The sequence below is a fragment of the Thunnus thynnus genome, chromosome 22 (assembly GCF_963924715.1).
Source record: "Thunnus thynnus chromosome 22, fThuThy2.1, whole genome shotgun sequence".
Lineage (NCBI taxonomy): Eukaryota > Metazoa > Chordata > Actinopteri > Scombriformes > Scombridae > Thunnus > Thunnus thynnus.
Genome location: NC_089538.1, coordinates 18,677,139 through 18,692,260, shown reverse-complemented (window position 1 = coordinate 18,692,260; position 15,122 = coordinate 18,677,139). Strand labels below are relative to the sequence as shown.

The following is a 15,122-nucleotide window of genomic DNA, read 5'->3' as shown; positions in this document are numbered from 1 at the left end:
CGTGCCAGGAAAAGTCAGATAATGCACATTTTGACATTTGCACTTTCTAATTTGTTGTGTGAGGAATTCTGCATGACAATCCAGTTTTTGATTGTGCACATGATATTTATCTTTTAACTGTATGTAGTGTATTTTTTAGAGATAATAAGTGTGAATGTAAAAGAGATAAATGACGCAGAGTAAGTGGAAAATATTTTTCTATTCTATTTATAAACTAATAAAGAAAAATCACCCACAGATGTGTTTGTGTATGTATCAGCTTCCTACATGCATGTGTACCTTTCATATCAAGAAGTGTGGAATTTCCCCCTTGTCGCGGCAACGCCCACAAGCGCTCTGATTGGCTAAGATAACACCCCTGCCGAACTTTCCTCTCTTGCCATTGGCTCCCGCTGGTGTCCGTCACTCCGCTTCCTGCTTCGCGATGCGGTTTGTTATTGAAGCGCAGCGCCTTTAAATGTTAGGGGAAATGTTGACGCTCAGGAGTTGATGGAAGTTGGTGAGTGTTTGATAAACGCCTACAAATTGTTCAGCGAAGTTAACTGCGTGGCTTGTTAGTTGAGAGTATGGCTGAAAGGTAACTTGTGCTGCTTTAACGGTTTTCACGAGCGAACTCCAGTTTAAATATGAAAGTTAAAACGTGAACGTTACTTACCTGACGTTACCGTCAATTGGCCCTCCTGTCGCTCGTCACCGATGATTATATTTCTTAATTTTACAGGAAAATTAAGGGTTTAATTCGTCTGAAAGCAGCTACATAAAAAGATACATAAAAATGTCAGGGGCCCATGAGCAGAGCAGGAAGCGGCGGCCCCCCAAAATGTTCTTGATCTCGACCGACCTCAAGGTGCAGGACCAGCTGGAAGGTACCATTCGGCTGCAGCGGGGGAACATCTGCCAGGAACAGGATTTGAAACAGGGCAGAGGCGACCACTCATGGGTCAAGGTATTAACACACATTATATTAAATTAAATTTAAATGATCTGAGTCATCACGTGGACCTACCATTCAGGGCACAGGGGCCTTTCATGTAGTCTAAGGAGGCGGTCCTGTAGTGGATTCAACCTGTTCAAGTATTACTCAACTGTAAGAAGCAGCAGTAATGGAAATTAACTAAGTAGCCTACTGTGCATAAGTATAATTTTGAGGTACTTGTACTTTACTTGAGTATTTCCATTTGATGCTACTTTATACTTTCTACTCCACTGCATTTATTTGACAGCTTTAGTTACTTTTCAGATGAAGATTTGACACAATGGATAATATAACAAGCTTTTAAAATACAACACATGGTTAAAGATGAAACCAGTGGTTTCCAACCTTTTTGGCTTTTGACGTCTTACAAAAAGCAGTGTGTAGTCGGGGTCACATTTCAGATGTCTATGAGTTGTTAACAGCTCCACCAAATAGTGATTTTTCCCTCTAAACTTCTCACATGGTTTTATTTTAATAAATGTTCAAATGATCCAATATTTCACCAAAAATCAACAGATTTGTGTATCAGAACTTTGTTTCTTCTTCTTTCCTCCCACATTAATCATCTCACGACCCCTCAGAGTTATCTGGTGACCCTTTGGAGGGACCCGACCCCTAGGTTGGGAACTACTGGACTAAACTAGTTAACTGTATATTAAGTAGTTGAAACTAACTCCACGTCCAGCAGCTACAACAGTAACATGCTGCTCTAACACTGATGATTCAGTATTAATAATCTAATGATGTCATATATAATAATATATCAGTCAGAGGAACCAAACCACTACTTTTACTGCAATACTTTAACTGCATCAAGCTCATAATACTTATGTACTTTTACTGCAATACTTTAACTACATCAAGCTCATAATACTTATGTACTTTTACTTAAGTAGGATTTTTCATGCTGGACTTTTACTTGTAATGGAATATTTTTACATTGCTGTATTGGTTCTTTTACTTAAGTGAAGGATCTGAATACTTCTTCCACCGCTGAAAAGCAGCATTATTTATTTTGGAGCTGAAATGAGTTTCTCATTTGCAGACAATTAATCAGTAACTGTTCTGACGATTGATTAATTATTTCAGTCATTTTTCAAATGTTTCTTCTCAAATGTTTTTTCTGCTTTCTCTGCCGTATTGAATATGTGTTTGTACTGGATAGAGCTGCAGTGAGACAGTCAACAGAAAATGAATCAAAAACTGTTTTGATAATCACATAGTTTTAGTCCATTTTAAGCAAAAAATACCAAAGATTTGCTGGTTGCAGACTCTCAAATGTGAGGATTTGAAGCTATTCTGTGTCATACATGATAGTAACTGACAATGTTCACTATTTTCTGATGTTTTATAGACAAAATGATTGATAGAGTAAAAGATCAGCAGATTAATCGGTGATACAAATAATCATTAGTTGCAGCTCTAATAATAAACTGTTGGTTGTATAAAACAAGCAATTTAAATATGTCACTTTGTGCTCAGAAATTCAGAATATAATTGGCAGATTAATTGATACTGAGAATAAGCTTTACTTCAGCTTCAATTTACTTCAAATTAACTTTATTGTCTCGTAGTTTCCAGCCAGGTGAAACACAGAATACACACAGACTTAAACATAAGGTACATAAAACATAATAAAAAGCATAAAACATTAATAAAAATATATGTAAAAACAAATGCTGACACCCACCACGCACACTCAAATAAAACAATGTAAATCAAGTAACATAAAACTTGGAGTATCCAGCCCAATCATCTCTGGCTTATATGAAAGACTCATAATAACAATAATAATAATAATAACAACATTTAACAAGAAAGAAATACTCTAAATCTCCTTCTAGCTCACACTCTCCATACACAGGATGTAGACGACTCTCTAAAATGACTCAAACCTTTAAAATTGCTCTTTTTTAATAATATTTATACAAGGTTTGGGTGGTCTGTTCCCTAAGCTCACCATCCTAAAATGTTATAATCACATAATAACACCATGCGGCCGTCATGATGACAGCAACCACCGCATGCTGTTGAGTCACCTCTTTGTAATCATTTTTACTGTATTTTGTGTACGCTTCACACTCGCCCCCTAATTTCTTTCCTCTTCTGTCTCTCTCTCTCTCTCTCTTTCTTTCATATTTTCTTTTTTTCTGTACCTCCTGTTTTTCCCGCAGGTGTTAGACAATGGCATCATGGTAAAAATAGAGAGGAAGTTCCTGCTTGAAGTCCCGACTGACCTTGTCGGCCTGTTGGAGCCTGTGACTGATCCGGAGGCTCGTTTCAAATTGCTAAGTAATACGTTAAAAGTTTTTTGATGCAGTGTTACTGTATGATTAGTAGAAATATCCACACGTGTGATAGTGATGGCAGCTAATGATAATGTTGGGAGTCATGGTAGTAATGAATGAACATTGTAATAGTAGTATTTGCAGTAGTAGTAGTGGACATACTGTAGTAGCATTAACATTAATGTAGACGATTAGTCGATTAGTTGCCAATAATTTTTGATAATTGAGTCAATCTTAAAGAAAAAAAATGTCCAAATTCTCTGATTCCAGCTTCTTAAATATGAATATTTTCTGTTTTTATTAGTTTTCTATGATAGTAAACTGAATATCTTTGAGTTGTGGACAAAACGAGACATTTGAGGACGTCGTCTTGAGCGTTGGGAAACAGTGATCTGCATTTTTCACAATTTTCTGTCATTTTATAGACCAAACTTTAATCAATTAATCGAGAAAATAATTGACAGATTAGTGGATAAATGAAAATAATCGTTAGCTGCAGCCCTACAATAAAGGTTAATCACTAGTACTGTGTAGTAATGTTACTGTATGATTTACTGAGTGGTAAAGTACAAACTGTATTCAGTAAAAGTTGCAGAGTTACTTTTTTTTTATGGAGGACGTGATCTTTGGCTTTGAGGGCAGAGTTCAAATTTGTATATTTTAAGTGGAAAATAGGAAGTAAAACCAGATTACTGGCAAACCGACCTATTTGTAGTAATGTAGTATTTAAAGTAAAGCTGTTATATAACTGACTGCAAACACACTGTAAAGGATGTTTCTCTATAATAGTGAAGTCCACAACTTCAATAAAAGTAACATTATTGTCCTAACAAGAAACCCAAAAAGTACCAAGTTCCCAGAGAAACGACTCAGTGATCAGTTATTTCCTCCCTTGGTAGTCAGGATTTCATTGTTTCATTGTTTTGTATTTTTTCAGGCAATCCCGGGAAGCTGCAGACGTTGGCTGCTTCTCCCATCGGGACCCCGTTGTGGGTCCAAATAGGCCAAACGGACGAGCTGGCAGAGGCGGAGCTCAAATTCATCGGACCGCTGACCAGAGGGAGCAGCGCTGTGTATTTTGGGGTTCAACTCAAGGTAAAGTCTTTACATCTTTAAGTCAAAATATACCAAATGTCACATTAAATCAGCGTGGGGTTTTTTTTTTTGCTGTAAAATAACAAAAACTGGACTAAATGCTGCTGCAGCTCACAATCAGGAAAAAAGGTTAAAGGGATAGTTCAACATTTTGGGAAATGAATCAACTATTTTCAAGGTTTGAAGGTTTTATTGTCTGACACATTGTACATGTGGTCCAAGTGCAATAAGATATAAAAAAAAAAACATGTTAAAATCGCACAAATATGGGAATAAAATACCAAATAATAATAATTAGAATAAATACTAAAAATAAAGTGTAATGAAATATTTTTTTTTGTAATTGTATAAGTATTATTATAAGTTCTATAATATTAATATTTGATTAATTTAAGCAATTTTTCAAGCAAAAATAGCAAAAATGTAATTGTTTCACCTTCTCTAATGTGAGAATTTTATGCTTTTTTTTGTCTTACATGAAAGTAAACTGGAAATCTTTAGTTTTTAGTGTCTTGGCCAAACAAAACAAACATCAGCGCGGACTGTAGGAAACCGTTTTCACTGTTTTCTGATGTTTTACTGGCTACATGACGAGCACTACAGTCGGCGTGTCTATTGTTTTCTGTCTCCGTCAGGGCTCAGCTGCCGGTAAAGGAAAGAGCAACGGTTCCTTTAAGGGCAACAGGCTCTTCATCTGCCCCGATGCCTGCGCCCTCTTCGTCCCCGTCAGCCACATCAGGCACCGCCACTGGCTTCGCAACAACGGTTCAGACGCACACGAACGAGCCCGCGAGCGAGACCACCCCCACCACCACCCCCACCCCCCTCACCGCAGCATCAGCGGCGGCGGCAGCAATAATCAGCCCAGCAACGGTCACCATGGCGGCAACGACCGCCCGAGCCATCACCAGCAGCACGGTCGACACATCAGTTTCCTCCAGCATCGTCCCGTCAGCCCTCCTCAGCTGCAGCCGCACGCTTTCGGCGTCCTCCCCCGGACCGCGGAGTCAGCTCCCATCACGGCTCAAAACCAGGTTCAGTTCCGAGGACCCCCGTCGCCTCTGCCGTTCCACATCGGCCAGTGGGTGTGTTTCCCCCTGGAGGACACCGTCGAGAGGGGCGAGGTGCGCTTCTGTGGCCTCCTGCCAGGTCGGAGCTCGTCAGGGATCTACGTCGGAGTCCTGCTGGTCGGTGTCATCCTCATTATTTTAAATGGTCATTTATCACCTTTAATCAAATGTAAATACTGAATAATTAATCAGATTATGGCTGTAAACTTTTTCCTCAGAGGTAGAGTTGATCCAGAAAAGTTGTTCTGCAGATTTCCAGGCGTACAGATAAAGTTGATCTCATGGTTTTTCTTCTAGTTTTTGAAGTGATTAAAGTATTTTTGTCTTTTTGTAGCCTATATAATCTTTATTTTAAATTTCCGTTTTCAGCATAACTTAAACTCTCATACTTTGTGTGCTTGGATACCACAACCAACATGTAAATATGGTTGATATACGTGATTTTTATCTCAAAGTTTTAATTCTTTCTCTTCTTGTGGAGCGTTTCAGTCTGCAGCTTTACGTCCGATCTTTTGACTTTGTGTTAAACGTTACAGGACGCTCCTGTTGGTAACTGGGACGGACATTATAAAGGAGAGAAGCTCTGCCACATTCCTACCCCCGTCTATGGTCTACTGCTGCCAGTAACCAAGGTTTCATCAGGTATAACAACCGTTGACACACTCATAGTATGTTTTAAGCATTAGTTGACACTATTATACAGAGAACAGATAAGAGTTTACTGTTTTTATCAGGGATTTATGGCTGATTTTTTTAACCTACTGTATGTCCTAATCATCTGGTTTCTATTCAAGAATATTTTCAGTTATTGTAACCATTAATGATTCATTTAGCAAACTACATTTTGCAATTCTGCAATTATTAAACTACTTCAGGTAGAAAAATGTCTTTTTAAATATTGCAATTTGTGTTTTTTCCAAACGTAAGAATTTAATGTTTTGCACATATTTCAGAGCAGAAAGAACCAACATTTAAATACCAGACTTAAAAGAAAGCAAATCCTCCAGAAGGACAGTAGTGTTTAAAATTAAATGTATTCACCTCGTCACAAAAATAAACATCCTAAAACTAAAAACACGGCAATTTAAATTTGTAATTTCACCTCCAGCTGCTCTTGTTTTTAGCTGATTCATCTGCTGTAAATTTTAATTGTATCTTATCTGTGTTTCTTGGCGCCTAAGATGTGTTGTTTGTGTTTTACTCGGCTATATTGTAAATGAGGTCTCTACATCAATATATTTAGTCTAAATAAAGGTTGAAGGCTATGTGAAAACACAAAAAATGGGAATTATATAACTATTTTGTGTGAAAATGCTTCACTCTTCCATTTTTGTGCCCTCAGAGCCGAAATCCCTTCGCCACAACCCTCCTTCTCTAATTCCCAAATCCATCCTGAAGCCCTTGCCGCCCCCCGTCACTAAACAAGGCCCGACGTCACCGCCCGCCGTCAAGGTCGCCCTGATGCCTCCCACCAAACAAGCAGTCAAACCTCCTCCGCTGCCGCCGCCAAAGCCCGTCCACAAACCGTCACCCCTTCCCCCTCTCCCGCCTCCCAAACCCCAAAGCCCGACGTCACCGACCTCCGCCGACCAGCTGCAGCACACCAACGGCGTACACGGCCCGCCCTCGCCGCTGAGGACGCCGGACTACGTCGACGCCGCGGGGGAGAACGGGGAGGCGGGACTGGAGGGCGAGCTGGAGGTGGGGTCGATGGTTGAAGTGAACGAGCCGCCGCTTTTCGGGGTGATCCGCTGGGTTGGACGCATCAGTGGGATTTCAGAGCCGGTGGCGGGGATTGAGCTGGTAAGACGACAGTTTCTGCTTCAGTTGTTATTAATCTGTTGTTTAAGTTTATTCAAGCTTTATTATATTGTCAGAAAGTCTGCAAACGGATCAATTCAGAGCAAAATATTGGTGTCTGTTAATATCCTCAAAGTGATTGGCAGGTTTTTTAATTTAGGGACACTAATAATGACTAAACTGAAGTTATGAATGTTTTCTGATGCTGCTAAAAGTTTGTTTACATCATTAATGTGTGTAAACAAACCAAAGCCAGGCCTGTATTTTCAATTATTGATCAAACGACGAACACAAAATGCAGCTTTTTCATCATTAAGACTTAAATTACAGCTCAGATTGCCATTTAAATCTGAAAAGATGAGGGTTAAAGCAGGATTGTGGAAGAAATTGCAGTTTTTGTGTTTGAAAATGTAACAAACACTAACTTTTCTAGGGTGTTTGCTTATATATGATTCAGTCGTGTGCTGCTGCTGCCAGAGCAGAGAAGGTCACATTCAGCATGAGAACACTAACATCTAACATGTCGATGTGACAGGAAACACATTTAACTCTTACTGTTAAGATTTGATAATTTCCTAAATAGGGCTGCAACTAATGGTTGTTTTTATCATTGATGAACCTACTGATTCATTTCTCGATTACTCACTTATTCGTGCGGCCTGTTAAATGTCAGCGTATCGTGAGAAATGTCAATCGTGAGTTCCCAGAGACAGTGAGGACTTTTTAAAATGTCTTGTCTGACTAATATTCTAAAAATCCAACGAAACCCTGAAATATTCACATTTGATCAGCAGAAACCAGTGATTTTTTTTTTTACAGTTTGTGCTTTAAAAAATTGCTTAAACAATGATGAGATTATTGAAATTGTTCCAGATTAATTCTCCATCAATTGACTAATTGATTAATAGATTAATCGTTACAGCTCTCCTCATAATAAAGAAAACATAACGGTAACAGATAACAGTGTTGTGAGTCTTTAAGGACAAAAAAAACACTTTTTTTTTCTTTTTTTTGTTGTGAAAATTGAACAGACACCAACTTTGGGTTTAAATTAATGTTTGGTTTATGGTGCTGATATCAGAAGCTTTGATTCTAACCTTGATTAATTTGTGTTTGTACATTTCTACATCCAGTCAATTATAAATAAAACTTGAATAACTAGTTTAATATTGTATTGAATGGTTCAACGCTCCATATTACAGTAATAAAGTGTGTGTGTGTGTGTGTGTGTGTGTGTGTCTCTCTCTCTCTCTCTCTCAGGACCAAGAGCTGTCTGCTGGAACAGACGGCAGTTACCTCGGCGAGCGCCACTTCCGTTGCCCGGCCAACAAAGGGCTCTTCGTTAAGCTTCGCAACTGTAGGCGAGATTCCAGGTTCCCCGCCCCCGAGACGCCCGTCAATCAAGTGGAGCGGTGCAACTCAATAGGTTAAAATACATAGCTGTGTGTGTGTGTGTTTTTGTGTGTCACAGATTGTAGGAAAACTTGAGTTCACTGTGACTCACAGGTTTCTAAATCAGCTCAGATGTCATGAAACAAACGATATACATCAAGAAACATGAGATACACAGTTAGAAGACGGGAAATTTGCCACCGAGACTTCATACATGATTGACTCTGAGTTTCGAGCGACTATTTGAGGAAGTGAATCTTAAGACGCTTCTGCACTCACTCGCTTATGTGTCACACAAGTGTTTTATGATCATAACTGTACATTTTTTTTAATATTTAATCACATATTTAATACATCTTTGTCTCCCAGCCTTCGCAGAGTGGGGCAGCGAGCGCGTGGAGGAGCACACTCCCCCCGTGGACGGAGACGAGGCCAGAGAGCTCTACCAGGGCCGCAAGAGAGGCATCCAGGGTCACCTCAACTCCTGCTACCTAGATGCTACCTTGTTCAGGTGAAATAATATAGAGTTTATATGTTTACTCTGCAGTAACAGAGAGGAAAGTTGGTGTAAAATATCAAATATGTCCAAAAAAAACAGCTTAACGTGCAACCCAAGACCCCAGTTTTGATTGCTTAATAGAAAAAGGAAGAAACATGTAGAACTTGTTGACAGGTGGAGAAGCTGTGAATCAGTTCCCACTGGGATCAGCCGCACTTAATCTAAGAGTTATGGTGCCACTGTTTGGGTGTAAATAATGTTAATCTTGTGTTTAACAAATACAACTTATTTTATTTGCTCTGTTAATCTGTCTGTCTCTCTCTCTCTCTCCAGTCTGTTCTCGTGCTGTAGTTCAGCAGACTGGGCGTTATTCTGGCCGTCTGACCCCGACACCGACCAAAGCTCCATCCAGGCTCAGGACCTGCTGCGCTGCGAGATAGTCAACCCACTGCGCAGGTCTGCGTGTGTTTATATACAGCTACAAAAAAAACATTTAAGTACAATTAAACTGTAAAATCAGACATTTCAGAATAAAACAACAAAACAGATGAGACATGTTGGAAATAAAACAGTCATATCAGTTAAAGTAAGTCATTTATTTCTTGTCATATCTCTGCTATCTAATAAAAAAAGGCATAAAACACTCATAAAGTCTTCATAGATTACTGTCAAAAACATCTGGACAGACTGTAACACCAAAATCATAACATATATCCGCCTGTTACGGGGAGATTACTGTAATTTCCTGTAGGTTTCTTTGTTTTGTTTTGTGTTTTTTCTCAGTTTTGTGTTACTGCTCACATCTGTGGTCTGTGTGATTCCTGAAGTATGTGTTCACTGGTGTGTTTCCAAGGTTCGGCTACGTGTGCGCCAGTAAGACGATGGCCTTGAGACGACTGCTGGAGGCTGCGAATAGTGACACGGGTTTCACCAATCAGGAGAAAGGTATGTCTGGATTCCTCGTGTAAACCCTTTCTGTTAGCTGCAGGCTGTTTGTGTGATCAGACTGAGGAATGTTGTCAAGCTGCTTCTTCTTCTTCTTCTTCTGTCTGTCTGTCAGATCCTGAAGAATTCCTCAACAAGCTTTTCCAGCTCCTCCGAGTCGAGCCGCTCCTCAAGATCAGGTGACCTCACTGACTGACGCTCTGTTTTTTTTGTTTACGTGCACATAATAAACCAGCCAGCGGTGTCACACAGAGCAGCTCTGGATCTGATATGATGATGATGATCTGATATATTTATGAGAAAAGATAATTAGACCGAGATCACACCTGCACTTTACCTCCGCCCGAACCATCATGGAAAAGTTTAACTGGTTAGAATGAGCTCATATATTTGATAACCAGTGAAATCACCAGTATAGAGAATAAGAATCAAAGAGTCAAATCTCTTTGGCATTTCACCTCATCTTGACTCTAGTTTGCTGGTTTCTAACCTTTAGAGTCACAAGATACATCTGAAGATTGTGAGATAACAAACAGGAAAGTAAAGTAGAAAAAAATACACGTTTCTGTTTCTTTTTTCAGACTTTCCTCTAATCTTTGCTTTTTTTTTTATTGTCAGTTACTAGATAATTTTACCTCTTCAAGTATCTGAAACCAAAAAAAAAAACAACAACTTATAATCTAGAAACTGACATATGCAGCTGTTGTCCAGATGTTGTAAACGGCTTTGTTTTAAAGTGTCACAAAGGTTTGGCACCACATCTCTAGATTTGCCCTTAATTCACTTTGTTAAAAACCTTTTTTTCAACATTCAAAGGATTTATTGTCATGCAGGTTTAATAAATTTGAAGTAACATGCATTATTGAAAAGTTTAAATTGAATAAATTGATTTAAAAAGAGCAATCAACCTCAATTTCAAATATTTTCATCATCTTTTCTCCAATTTCAAGATTCAAGATCCTTTTATTGTCATTCAGCAAAAACATCAGTGATGCAAAGAACGAAATTACAAGCACGGTACCGTAAAAAACACAGATAAAAAAGAGAGAATATATATAAAAAAACTGGATAAATATGTTCTTGCTTAAGTTCAAGGTAAATATCGCAAAAATAGCCTGTAATTCAGTTTTTTAGAATCACATTGTTTCAATCAAATAGCCTTTGTTGTGCCTCTTTCAATATACAGTCATTGTTATCAGATTAAGTAAGAGTTAGAAACCTTCTCTTTAATCTCTCTCTCTTTCTTTCTCAGATCGATGACTCATCAGCCTCAGGAGTGTCACCTCTACCAGCTCTTCCCGCCTTCCCTTCCTCCCTCCCCCTCCTCACTTTCACCCCTCTCCCCTATCGACTCCCCCGTCCCTCTTTCCCCGCCGCCCTCCAGTCGGATGAGGGTCGCCAGCGTCCAGTCCCTGCTGGAGTCCTCCTTCCTCCACGCCGGCCTCAAGTTCGTCGAGGTAACGGAAATAATTCGATCTGATCGTGTGTTAATATTTCATTTCGGAGCTAATCTGTGCTTGTTGTGTGAAGGTAAGAGTTTATTGTTTATTGTCGTGTATCCATCACCCCACCAGGCACCCTCCTCCCTCTTGCTGCTCATGCCCAGGTTCGGGAAGGACTTTAAAATGTTTGACGCCATCTTGCCCACCCTCAGCCTGGACATCACAGACCTGCTCGACGACAGTAAGAACAACTTTGGGAAACAAACTACAGTTTTAGCTGCGTTTTAGTCTGTTTATGATTTTGTTTTCAGGTTTATTTTAGTTGATTTCACATCTGTTTTCACTCACTTCAGATGTATTTAAGCTCACATAAAATCTACTTTAGCAAGGTTCAGATCCATTTTTTTGAACTGTACCATTTCTCAGTGAATTAAGTTGTATTTTCTTTTGATTATACCTTTTTTTTCCCACTATGCATCACTGTCTTCCTCCTTGTTTTTCTCTTTCTAGCTCTGAGACAGTGCAGCATCTGTCAGGCTGTAGCTGAGTGGGAGTGTCTCCAGTGTTACGAAGACCTGGACATCACTCCCGGTCATCTCAAACAGTACTGCCAGACCTGCAACACACAGGTATCCGTTTATGTCTTCATTTGTAGCGAAGACAGCGACAGTGAGCGGAAAGCAGCGAAAGATCAAAAGTTCTCACGTTTCTTAGATCTCATCTGATGCACCGACAAAAAGTTTACCAGCTTATCCGCCACAGATCCGCTCTTCTTCCTGAAGTCTTTGCATGAACTCAGCCTTTTATTACAGATTCAGACTTTTCTCGTTCAGCTTTTTTGATTTTTTTTTTTTGTGAAGCCACAGAGTTCAGAGTAATCAACGCTGACTTTTACCTCGATAACGATCACATCGATAAAGGGAATCTCACGGTATTTCATTGAAGACCTTTTTTTTTTTTTTTTCTGTAAAACAAGTTAGAGTAACTTCTGCATTCAGATGAGACAGATACAGTCAGTAAAAGATACTGAACTGACTCACCAATGTCAGTTAAACGGAAACCTCTATTTTAAGTTTTGCCACCATGAACTATCGGTCACACCAGAACAAGCAAAGCTGTAGCAACAAAACCCCCTAAGAGTATTTAATGAAGCAAAAGTGCATTTTACTGCTTATGAATTCAAGTTTTTATTCTTTTTAGAAGAGGAAGAGCGTGTTACATCTTCTCTCAAACGTGATTTAGTCTTAATTAAAGGACCACAAACATAATTAGCTCCTAAAATAGTGTTTTATTTAAGGCAGATACCAAAAAGTTGTCTTGAAAATATCAATGTACAGCTTATAGTTCTATAATCAGATATAAAGGCAACTTCACTCTCTTTTTCTGTCTTTATGTCTGTGTTTGCTTTATATATCGACTCCGACCATCTTCTCTGCCAATCATCAGGTCCACAGTCACAGGAAGCGAGTCTCCCACAACCCGGTAAAGGTGAGCGTTCCAGGGGGACCGTGGACCACCCCTCTGTACTGCACCCGCCAGCAGATGTCTCTCTTCGCCGTGACGTGCATCGAGACGAGCCATTACGTGAGCTTCGTCAAGCACGGGCCCCTCCCGACCGACTGGCTGTTTTTTGACAGCATGGCGGACCGAGAAGGTGAGAGATCTTTTGTTTAAAATCCCTTCTGGCGACGAGGATTTCAGTCAAAGGATCGAACACGAGAATCTCTCCGTCTGCTCTCTCGACAGGTGGCGAGAACGGCTTCAACATCCCCCAGGTGAAGGCGTGTCCCGAGGTGGGCCGTTACCTCAGCCTGTCGGAGGAGGAGCTCGGCAGGGTCGACCCCGCCTCTCTGCGGGAGTCGGCCCGCCGTCTGCTCTGCGACTCCTACATGTGTCTGTACCACAGCCCTGAGCTCAGCTTGTACAAGTGACGCAGATCCCACAACAACACGTCGTCCTCGGGTTCTCCGGCTCCTTAAAACACTGCAAAATATCGACTTTTGTTTAGGAGGAACGAGGCTTGACCAGCATTTATTTCTCACCTTATGCAGTAGATGGTGAAATGGTTCATAAAAGCAGAGACACACAGAATGTATTCAGCCTCTTTGGCTCTGTTCACACTTAAAAAAAAGCATTTTGGTTCATCTTAAATCAGCTCAAAATTTAGTCTGTTACCAGATTGCATTGAGGAAACTGTGATTTTGTACTTTAAGCCACATTCAGTGTTGATCTACGTGTGAACCGCAGTGTGAATGCAAACTAGAGCCCAGCCGACGCACGTCATCGGCAGATTTGAGCTCATCAGTATCGACATGAACAGTATGTTGGCCGTTATGTAACAAGAAACAGCAGCACAGATGTGTTTTGTTCATATTGAAACAGTTTCTCCATTACAAAGCTTCTCCACCAGAGAGCAGTTTATTTTTTCAACTGTAATTCATATTTATGAAATATTATTAAATCATGTTTATGTAAACTGTTAAACAAAAATGAATGTCGGCCGATATGTTGTTATCGGATCTTTTTTTTAGGTCTAAAATACCAAATATCAATCGAGGTCTAACGCAGATTCAATGTACATTTTGACAGACACCTGAGAACATTTTATTAACCGTGTGTTAAATGTTTTGTTTTTCTGTGTAGCAGCTGTCGCATTTTCCTCACAGATACAAACGAGTCTGAGCGAAATGATGAATCTGATCGTTCTCGAGATGCATTCGAGAGTTATTTTAAACCCACGTGTACTACAGTCTGAAGTGGATTCAGGATCCAAAGGGGCCTTAGAGGAGCCTGTTAGATCAAATAAAAACATGACAATCATGAAAATTCACATGACAACAGTACTAATGACAATGTGCTTAACAAACAAATGTTGCCTGTCTGTAGTTTATTAAGTTTAAGAGCTTTTTACTCTCATGAACTTGTTGGTAAATGATCGGCTGCAGTACTAAACATTCCTGAATGACTGCTTAACTTGTGCCTTAATTATTGTTCACACACTGTACAGAACACGATAATACATGTTCACTTTACAATTCAATTTGCACTGCTACATTTACATGTCAGGTATGTGTGTGTTTATATCAAAGCGTTGCACTAAACTGAATGTAAAGATTGCACTATATCTACCAAAGGTGTTTGACCTTTTGTATCGCTTACAGGTTGTTTAATAAAACACAGCCGTCAAAAAACAAACTGTGGACCATGTCCTAATAAATGCTTTGATAATCTTCTACTGTGTTTAGTGGGGTTTTTTTCCTGCTCTTGTATTTAGTACTCTGGTATTTTTATTTTTTTATCGAAATGTATCAAAAAACATGCAGATTTCATTCAGCAGCTTTATGCAAGGTACATTATTGTGCATCCAAACATCACTCCAAATTCATAGAATACATAAAAAAGATAATAAAGACAAAAATGTACAAAAATATTAAACATATTTTGGGTTTATATCTTTATTTTATAGAAATGTATCAACAAACATGCAGATTTCATTCAGCAGCTTTATGCAAGATACATTATTGTGCATCCAAATGTCATTCCAAATTCATAGAATAAAAAGTATACAGTAATATTAAACATATTTACCCAATAACAGTATGTAAAAGTTAACGA

The 15,122-nt window shown here is 39.4% G+C and overlaps 1 protein-coding gene across 2 annotated transcripts; it reads left to right on the top strand.

Moving 5' to 3' along the window:
* The first annotated feature begins 401 nt into the window (after positions 1-401).
* Positions 402-14,740, top strand: cyld3 (cylindromatosis (turban tumor syndrome) 3). Of its 2 annotated transcripts, none has more exons than XM_067578997.1 (17): positions 402-499; positions 722-946; positions 3,151-3,268; positions 4,202-4,359; positions 4,995-5,546; positions 5,966-6,071; positions 6,772-7,232; positions 8,490-8,655; positions 8,991-9,132; positions 9,454-9,576; positions 9,974-10,065; positions 10,181-10,244; positions 11,318-11,522; positions 11,640-11,748; positions 12,018-12,136; positions 12,954-13,161; positions 13,254-14,740. In XM_067578997.1, the coding sequence occupies exons 2-17, from the start codon at positions 776-778 to the stop codon at positions 13,436-13,438; spliced, it is 2,979 nt and encodes a 992-aa protein (XP_067435098.1). In that variant the 5' UTR covers positions 402-499; positions 722-775; the 3' UTR covers positions 13,439-14,740. The 2 variants fall into 2 exon arrangements, with proteins under 2 accessions (XP_067435098.1, XP_067435099.1); XM_067578998.1 differs by having other exon boundaries at positions 408-577.
* Positions 14,741-15,122: the final 382 nt, after the last annotated feature.